Source organism: Cydia strobilella, chromosome Z (assembly GCF_947568885.1).
Source record: "Cydia strobilella chromosome Z, ilCydStro3.1, whole genome shotgun sequence".
Lineage (NCBI taxonomy): Eukaryota > Metazoa > Arthropoda > Insecta > Lepidoptera > Tortricidae > Cydia > Cydia strobilella.
In genome coordinates this window covers 45683884-45694012 of record NC_086068.1, presented here as the reverse complement: position 1 = coordinate 45694012, position 10129 = coordinate 45683884, and the positions used below count along the sequence as shown (strand labels likewise).

The 10129-nt window shown below is 36.9% G+C and overlaps 1 protein-coding gene across 1 annotated transcript; it reads right to left on the bottom strand.

Moving 5' to 3' along the window:
* Positions 1-242: 242 nt before the first annotated feature.
* On the bottom strand, positions 243-3667 carry LOC134754010 (tRNA-uridine aminocarboxypropyltransferase 1). Its single transcript, XM_063690067.1, has 2 exons — positions 3212-3667; positions 243-994 (listed from the first exon to the last, which is right to left on the bottom strand). The coding sequence occupies exons 1-2, from the start codon at positions 3404-3406 to the stop codon at positions 260-262; spliced, it is 930 nt and encodes a 309-aa protein (XP_063546137.1). The 5' UTR covers positions 3407-3667; the 3' UTR covers positions 243-259.
* Between the last annotated feature and the right edge of the window lie 6462 nt (positions 3668-10129).

Below are 10129 nucleotides of genomic sequence, written 5' to 3'. Positions count from 1 at the left end.
ATAGAGAGCCTAACTAGCGCCACCACCAGAGAGATTAGGAACTATTATTTAAAGCTGAAAGCGGTCACTTTTGCAACAATTCTGCCATAAGAGATTATATGCCTTATCTCGACATCCGCATCCGCGTCCGCGGATGTCAAAAAATCGAGATCCGCAACATCCCTAGGCTGAACGGCACTGCACCTTAAGTTGGGGTGCCATTGTAAGATTAATAGTGTTCAAAAATAAAATAAATACTACTCAATAAATGCATTTATTTCTACTTCATTGGTCTTTTATATGCTAATAAATCCTCATGTTTATACAAAGTATGCAATTTTTCATACATATACTTGAAAAAGAACAATAAATTATCATATTGACCATCATAAGGTATGCATTGGGTATGATTTTCTTTTGAACCATGAACAGGCAATTCTAAAGTCAGGTTATTTTTGTAATGTTCACTACAGCCCCATGCACACACATGCAGCTCAAGCACAAGTTGGTGAAGGGCTTCAATAGTGGACAAGTACCACCGAGGACTTCCTTTCTGGTGACGCCAGAATTGTGAGGCACGTTTCTGTAGAACTATTTTAGGTAGCTTGTGCAATCTTTCATCTCCATAGATCCCACGACTTTGGTTCCATGTGCTGTCTATGAGAACTACACGATCCACAGGTAGTTTCTCTGTGTGGTATATAGTTTTAAAGTTTTGTCTGTTGTTTGGGTATATTTGTGTCATTAATGTACCCACATTGTATCCATGTGGTAGTTGAGAATGAACATATTCAGAGTAAGACAGAGAATCCTGTTTGTCCATAAATAGCTCATTCACAGAAATAGCTTCACTACTTGGATACAAGAGCACTGTGCGGCCATCGTTTTCATACCTTGGTACATTGGGGTATGTATAAATATTGACATCCTCGGGAGCTAGAACTGCTGCATGGGCTGCTGTACTTTTACCATCTATTTCTCTTTTGTGTTTAATTATATCTACCTTTAGTGGCAACTGTAAACAGAATAAAAATTAAAATGTGAAGTTTAATGGCTAAAGTTCTAATACCATAATGTTCCAATAGTTGTATTGGTGATTGCCCTAACTTTTCAAAACCAAAAAGTAAACTATGTGTTTCAATTTGTATATTCTAGTAAAGGAATACATCGTCAGGTGACAACCAAAACTCTCTCTTCTTCATTTCTTGTTACCCCCTGCTGGGGTGTAGTGTAGGGCTCGAATCTTGTTTTTCCATTGACTACGGTCTTAGGCAGCTTGGGTAACTTCCTCCCACCCCATCCCCAATACACCCAGCTCTTGCTCCACAGAACAACGCCAAGTAGATTTAGGGCGACCATGTTTCCCAACTCACTAATTATTAAAAAATCATTTAACAAAAATAACCATTAATTGGTACTAATACGGTTCACTATGGCTATGACCTTGTAGTAGTAAAGTCATTGTCAATAGAACTTGCAAAAAATGCAAACAAATATGACAGATTTTAGAAACTGTAATAGATGTATGTAAATAGATGTATGTAGACTGTTAGACAAAGTTAAATTGAAGTTACCGTAAACACTAAGATGTACCTAAGTAGGCTATGTTTAACTTAGTATGTAATTAGACAAGACTACCCACCTGTTTTAAGGGAGTCCCCTCTGCCAACAAACTGTCATGCAGTTTGGCAGAAGAAATTAATGTAAGATAGGGTTTATTTCGTCTGAATAAATGATTTATTTATTTATTTATTTTTTTTATTTGTCATATATTAAAGAAAAAGTGACGAAGCCCTCCAGTGGTGAAGGCCGGATTCGAACCGGCGTCTTTAGCTATCGCGGCTAACGCCATGAACCTCTAGGACACCTCGCCACGGCGGTACCCGTCCCAATTTCTTGACTATATGCCATCTTAGTAACATTTTATTTAACTAAAAATTTATATAAATAAAATATATAAATAAAATAAAATAAATAAAAAAGCCTTTTTATTTCTGGGTTGAAACTTAATCTAAATTTTTCTAAATGTCTAATATCTAATGATCACTCCAGAACCCTCCTAAGAGGTATAAGCCTCTTCCAGAATCTGCCACTTTCTTCGGTCTTGGGCCTCCCATATCCAGTTGGCCCCCACTGTTTTAATTATGTCGTCCGACCATCGTGCCAATGGCCGTCTTCTCTTCCTCTTTCCGTCTGGACCTTTCCAGGCTGTTGTGTGAAAAGTCCACCTCTCGTCTTGGAGTCTGGCAACATGGTCAGCCCATCTCCATTTTTGTTTCTGGGCCTGGCTTAGTGCGTCTATATGCTTAGTTTTTTCTCGGATTATGGAATGTCTGATCTTGTAAATTTTTCTTATTTTAAGTATACACCGTTCCGTTCCATAAAATCTTCCGTTCCGTAAAATATATATACTGTTGATAAGGTCATGGTTGTCATTTTAAAGAGCGAGATTACGAAGTAATTAAGGTAAAATGGTTTGTTTACATTATTTGCAAGTTCTATTGACAACAACTTTAATTAGTGAGTTTTGGTTGTCACTTAATGACATGTAGCAATGAATTAACCCTTAAATGCACAAAATGCATAACACATGACATGTACAAAAAACATCAGATTTTTTTCCATAATTAGATAAAATCTATTTGTTCCTATATATTGTTTCAATAGTACTAATGCGTTTTCCGATTTTTTACTTAAATTTACGCAGTAGTTTTTCATAAAAAAATTATTTGTTTTAATATGTCGATGTGTCAGTATGTATAATACGATATGTCAGAAAACTTGGAAAAATCCAGAATTTGATGATTTTTAGTATGTTATTTTGGACGTTTTTTCGGGGTTTGTAATTATTTTATATTTAAAAACTTTATCATAGGTATATCATAAATAGTGTACATTTCTGATGGTAGTAAGATTTTTCATATATCTTACTGATAATTATATATTTACATAAATATGATTTAGTCTATGCAACTTCTAACACTGATTTCGCTGTGAAAATCGATGTTATAATTTTTTTACCATTGTCCCATAATCAGCAAACAATTACATAACACATATATTAATTTTCGGCAAAAAGAAAAAATCATGCATTTAAGGGTTAAGTTAAGACACAGATCATGATGTAAAATCTACTATGGGACCATACAAGTGATCCTTAGTCCATCAGTCCACTATCTTTCTCACCAGTTTTGATAATAATTAATAGAATGGCTCATTCTTAATCACTTACTTTGCAGAATGGCACTTTCCCTTCAAGGTGTGATACGAGAACAAAACATGTGTAGCAAAAATACATTCGGGATTTGGCGCAAATAGGGCAGGAACTCCGGCTGTCTAATGTGTTAAGGCAATTAGAATCGGATATGATCATTCCATCAAAAGGCCTGTCGTCTCTATTTCTCGCCTCAGGGCTTTTGGGGTTCATTTTTTAGGTTACTTGCGGGCTTTAACACAGCAATGTCTAAAAACGATTATATATTCATGCGGAGGTAGCAACGCATTTATAAAAGGGTTTTTCGATATTACACTGTTCAAAACTTTGAATTGTTTGCTCAAGATCATACGAATTACGAAACTTGAGATTAGATCATTACTCATTGGACAATATTGAATTATTGACATAATTAAAAAGTATTTTTTTTTCTCTTATCTGGCTTTTACTCCCCGCAATTTTGCATACCGCAACTATGGAAAAGACCACCATCTACACTAGCGCCCCTAGCGGCGAATTCATACGCGTTAGCCCCACCGGATGGAGTACACGGGCCAAAAAGTGTGTCCAGGTGTCCACATGAGAAGTCAAAGTGGGCGGTTGCATCTCTTTCTAATTAGGGTGACCATAAGTCATATGTATGTGGGATATTAGGATAAGTTGGAATGTATAGTTTGGCCAAGATCTTTTTTTATTCATGCATAGGAAGTCAGAGAGAATGGATATAGTTTTTTTCTCCTCTGTAAAACGCTTCACAAAACCTTACTTAATTTAGTCGTTATAAAAGCTGTTACTGATGACAGACAGACGGACAGCGGAGTCTTAGTGATAGGGTCCCGTTTTTACCCTTTGGGTACGGAACCCTAAAAATGGTCACGTTTTTTTCATTTGTAGTCTGCCTCTTTCGCACTCATGGTATGTTCATATACGTAATGGCTTCTCTTTTGCACACTTCAGCTATTCTTTAAGCGTCATCGTAGTTAATTGCACCATTTTTTTTTAATTTGCTGCCTTTGTGTACTGACGGAAATGTGTGTTCAACTTATATAGAATATTATGTATAAATGTGTCTGTAATATTTAAGGATTTTTGATTTAAAATTTGGCAATTATATAGCTCTCATTACGTGCACAAATAAATCATTTATCTATCTATCTATCTATCAACCAAATAATTAAACATGCCGAAATAAAGATATACTTATTTAGGTAAACTTATTTTTACATTAAGTAAGTACGTAGGTAATAAGAACTGTAAGGCCGATTCACATCGTGCCGACATCATAGTCACCCTAATGAGTTTGACAATGTTTTCTTGTATTTTTATCGTAAACTTTAATAGTTGAGGCTTACCTGTGAAAAGATATACCACAATCAACAAAACTTTCACTTCTGCAACCTTTCACACAACATCTTTTACCCATGTTATACTTTATTTCGCAAATAAATCTTGAGCGCCGCCATTCATGTATTTTGAAAATTTCTTTATCAAGTTGGGGATACCAATTAATATTCAAAGTTACTACAATGTCTACCATATTAAAATTCATGTATTTTTTGTTGTGCACATGCTTGGTTAAATCAGTTAATAATATTGACATTATAACTATTTACAAATTACGTAAAAGATATCAGAACCGCACTCTGAATATAGCACTTAAATAATATAAGAAGGTATTTAATTTTAGTAGTTATTGATATAAATACTACCAAAATGGTATTTTTTTAACATTGGCAACATGTGCGAGTGGGACACCGCGACCCACTTTTGCTATCTCATGTGGACCGTTTTCTCTAGTCTGGTACGAACACCTTTCTGGCTCGGTGATAAGGTTCAATTTAGTATGGCAAAAAAAGTGACAGCTCGCTCCAGTTTAGGGTACAGCTTCATGGTTGTATATACGTACTAGTTTTATGTAGTTTAATAACTTCATGTGGTGGTATACTCATGTCCCAGAGCCTAACTAGCACAACTATTTTTAGCGCCACCGGAGAAATTAGGAACTATTATTTAAAGCTGAAAGCGGTCACTTTTGCAACAATTCTGCCATAAGAGATTGGCATCCTTTCTATACCATCCATAAAACGAGCGAAAAATATTTTCTATATCTCGATTTCACCTTGATAATTTTTGGTTCAAATTTATCAGATTAGCTCCTGGTGTAGCTAGAGCTATTCTCCCATTTGTGTAGGTATTCTTACTGAACCTAAAATTTTATAAATGGAGAATGATTCCCTCGGCGATCCTGGAGGGTCAACAGACCCTCCAGTTCTGACCCCGCCGTCTCCCGCTGCGTTTGTAACTGTCAGGAACGATATCTGCCGCGATATTTCAGCCCGCAGATGTAGGCCGGATATCGACCTTAAGACCAGATCCCGCATCCCCATTAGCGAATATAAGTCTAAAACAGATGGCAAGATTGCTGGAAATAACAAGGAAGCGGGTATTGCCCTTAGCAACTCATTTTCTAGTTTACCACATACTGATACTGATTCTCAGGACTCTCGAGTTGGCCCTCGGCCAAACACTGAAATGGCAAGACGCTACGTCTAGTAATATTTTGCCAGATAAATTCCCAAAGACAAAGTCTAATTTGTCGTATAGCCTCAAAATTAAAAATATGGCACAGGGACAGGAGGTAAGACTGCCGACTGATTCCCATGATGATTCCGAGTATTACAAAAGTGATGATGAAGAACATTTGATGGAGATGGAGATGAGCAGGCAAACTATTAAAAGACATAGAGAAAAGGAAAATGGGAGTGAAGATGGAGAGCCAGAGTGGAATACAGTGGAAAGGAAAAGAAAAAAGGAGAGAAACATCACAATGGCTCAAGATGACAGCGACAAAGCTAACCTTCAGGTGTATATCTCGAATAAAGAAAAACTACCCAAACAATTTGCCATGGCTCGTTTTTTAAAAGAAAATAACATTAAAGGTATTTGTGCAATAAAATATTTAAACCCTTATAAAATTCGGCTGGAGTTTATTGACAAGGAAAATATGGACCAAATATTTCAATGTGAAAACATTATTAAACAAGGTTGGGTTTTACACAGACCAATGGAGATTGGACTGAGCTATGGCATTATCAGAAACGTAGACCTTGATCTTTGCGAGGAAGATATACTAAAGTTAGTGTCTTGCACTGAGACAGTCATTTCAGTCAAACGATTAAACCGTCGAGATAAAGGCGATGGCCATTGGTGCCCGAGTGAGGTGGCACGGCTATCCTTCAAGTGCTCGAAGCTGCCACCTTTCGTTTACGTAGATGGCTTACGAATTAAAGTAGAGCCCTATGTTCACCCTGTGACCCAATGTTTCAAATGCTGGAAAATTGGTCATGGCGTTAGAAATTGTACATCAAAATTATTTATGTGCCCTAAATGCGGAGGCGATCATCCCAACTGCGTAACTGCAACTTTCGTGTGCGTCAACTGCCGTGGTAACCACATATCGATGGCGAAGATCTGCCCAGTATACCAGAAAGAGAGGAAGCTACGGGAGTTGATGTCCGAATTCAACTGTACATACAGAAAGGCATTGAGCCTTTACGCAGCCCCTATACCAAGACCACTGGAGGAAGAAAATCCGTACATGAATAGTCACTCATTCCCTCCAGTCAAGCATAGTCCTCCACCAGGCTCTGATAAATAGCCATGTGTTTTATCGTACAGTAATGTTTTTTCAGAAGGAAGAGTCAATCCTATTCTGAATCATCAAGTTCAGGATCCAGTACCTGGTACTTCCAAGCCTGGATCGTCAGAAAAAAAAATTAAAATTAAAACTAAAAACGAGAAAAGGAAGAAAACCGCTGTTGACCCTCCCAAGATAGAGTGGAATGCAGAAATTAACGCTCAAAGTGACAATGTCAATGGACCTCACGAGAACGAGAACGATCGGAAAACGACATTTAACGAGCTGTTAAGACGGGAGGTGATTTTCCTAAATAGTATAAGTATCCAAGATAAAATTCATGGCGTTATTAAATTATGTGTGGAATGGCTGGTGATTCTGGCGGCAGGATTCTTTTCAGACTCAAGTATAGTTAAAGGTTTTTTACAGTTTGTTAATTATGGCTAGTTCTAGTAATTCCATTAGTTTAAATATTGTCCAATGGAATGCCCAGTCTGTTAGGCAAGCTTAAATCGTTTCATGAATTGTTAAGATTACAAAAAGTTCATATTGCTGTGGTAAGTGAAACATGGTTATCTAAAGATTATAGCGTTAGAATTCATGGTTATCAGGTTTACAGGAAGGATAGACATGATGGTTACGGGGGTGTAATGATTCTCGTACACAACTCGATTCAATGTCTAATTTCAAATGTTGTCATTGGTAATGCAGGTATCGAGTTCCTGAAGGTTAAGCTTTTAAAATGCCGAGTAATTGAAAACATTGTTGCAATTTATTGTCCTAGCAAAATAAATACAAGTCAAACGGATTGGGATGAAGTCTTTAGTCATTGTGAGCCGAAAACCTTAGTCCTTGGCGACTTTAACGGGCATCACTCTAGTTGGTCGTGTAAGACGGATCCAAGAGGTAATCAAATTTATAATTCTATTTTGGACAGTGACTTGTTAACACTTAACAGCGGAGAAACGACTTGGATGAGGTTATCCGACGGCGTGTTGCAAAAGTCCTCTCCCGATATTAGTTTGGCCAGCACAGATATAGCTCTAGACCTTAATTGGTCAATAGTTAATGAAACATTAGGTAGTGATCACTTTTTTATTAAACTTTCAACTAAACAACAATGCAATTTCAGCATCCCTGTTAAGAAAAGAAATTTCAAAAAGGCTAATTGGCAAAAATATAAAGAAGGTTTACAAGAACACTAAAAATTTTACGATCTGTAGTGACCATCAAGAAAATTATAATCAATTTATTCATCTCATTAATCAAGTAGCAGATATACATATCCCATATCATACATTTAATAATAACGTACAGTCAGCATTTAAGCCAAAACCCTATTGGAACCAAAAGCTATCGGAAGCTATAGCCAAACGCAGGCTACAGTACTACAATAAGATACAGACTTTATTTTTAGACATAGGTCTAGAGATTTCTCAGAGTAAAAGTAAAGTTTGTTTGTTTAAAAGGGGGTTTAAAAAAGATAACATTTCTATTAATATTTACAACCAAGTACTAGAAGTTGTGGATACCGTTAAATACTTGGGCCTTTGGCTTGACCGAGGCTTGCGATGGGGGAAACACATAAATGAAATTAAAGTTAAAGTTATTAAATTTATAAATACATTTAAAGTGTTAGCGGGAGCGGGATGGGGAGTGCACCAAGTTCATTTAAGGCGTCTGTACATTGCAATGATAAGAAGTAGGCTTGATTATGCAAGTTTTTTATATGGAAACAGCGCTGCAACTAATTTAGCTAGGTTAGACACACTACAAAACACTTGCTTACGAATAATAGGAGGGTTTATAAAAAGTACGCCTATCCATGTGATGGAATCAGAACTGAGTTTACCTCCGCTAGCAATTCGGAGACGGTATCTTGCAGGTAAAATGTTGTTAAAATCTAAATCTCTATGTACAAATTCCCTACCAGGACTTCTGACGGATTTGAAAAACTCTTTTGATTACCTTTACTGGCGTAACAAAACCAAACCGTTACTTGGACTTGTATTTAACGAGTTTAAGGACACCCCGGTATACTGTAGTAACCAGTTAGAAATGTTTTCACTCGATACCTGGGTTACTAATATAGATTTAAGTAACTGTCTAATATCAAATGTTGATAAAATCGATAAAGCTAAACGTAAGTACGACGGTTCTCAGTTACGAAGTATATGCAATTCAATGCTTACAGACACTTATCATGAGTATTATAATATATTTACAGACGGATCTAAAACAGATATTGGTAGTGGAGCAGCGTTCTTAGATTGGCAAACCGGAGAAGTAATTAAACTACACATTAAGAACAATATTTCGATAATGGCTATTGAAATGATCGCAATTGCAGAGTCACTATCATATATTGACAGCATCAATAGTCATAATAAATTTGTAATTTTAACGGATTCAAAATGCACTCTTCAACATTTGAACCGCTGTACTTACGTCTTTAGGGGCATTCCAGTAGCTTACACAATAATTCGTCTAATACTTAAACTCTGCGCTGCCAAAAAGAAAGTTATTTTACAGTGGATTCCCTCCCACTGCGGTGTTGTGGGGAACGAGGTGGTGGATCGGTTGGCTAGGGAAGCAACCGAAATGGGTGACAATTGCCATAATGTTCCTTGGTTTTCTGATGTTCTGTTTAAGGTCAAAAATATGTGCTTTGACATGTGGTCCGAATATTTTGACGAAAGATCTCGCACAAAGGGCATATGGTATAAAACGATCCAACCCACACTCCCTCGTGCTCCATGGTTCTCTTTCTGTAGGATGAACAGGCAGAATTTAATTGTTGCTCTTAGATTGCGATCTGGCCACATTCCTTTAAATTGCTATGCGTTTATGATGCGTAAAGTTGACTCGCCCAAATGTAATTTATGCGGAGTAGTTGAAGACGTGTTTCATGTTACAATGGAATGTCGCCGAGGTGCTGCGCAGCGTCGACTGCTTAATGTCAGGTGCTATGACCTCGGCAGGGTCAATAGTATCCTGGCTTGTCCAGCCTCAGAAGAGGCTGGGCTTCCTTATAATATGGTCAAAGACATCATTCAACTTAGAAATAGTGAAAGTTAGTCTGTTGACTCTGTTGTAGTTTTTTTAGAGAGCCACTATGAGGGTGGCATTTGTTTAAAACTTAAAACCCTCTATAAATAAATAAAGATAAAAAAAAAAAAAATTTTGGTTGCTTAAAGCTGACAATTTTGAATTGTTTGACAAGAGCCACAATTCGGACCTAGTCTTGAATAGTTCATCCAGTTATGTTGAAGTCAAGTGGTTATATACTCTTTGGTTGA

Bases quoted from the DNA above. Each gene is read 5' to 3' on its own strand.
- LOC134754010 (XM_063690067.1), bottom strand. From the start codon at position 3,406: ATGAACCCCAAAAGCCCTGAGGCGAGAAATAGAGACGACAGGCCTTTT. The intron at 995-3,211 runs GTAAGTGATTAA...TTCTGTTTACAG, and splicing joins GGAAAGTGCCATTCTGCAAA to TTGCCACTAAAGGTAGATAT.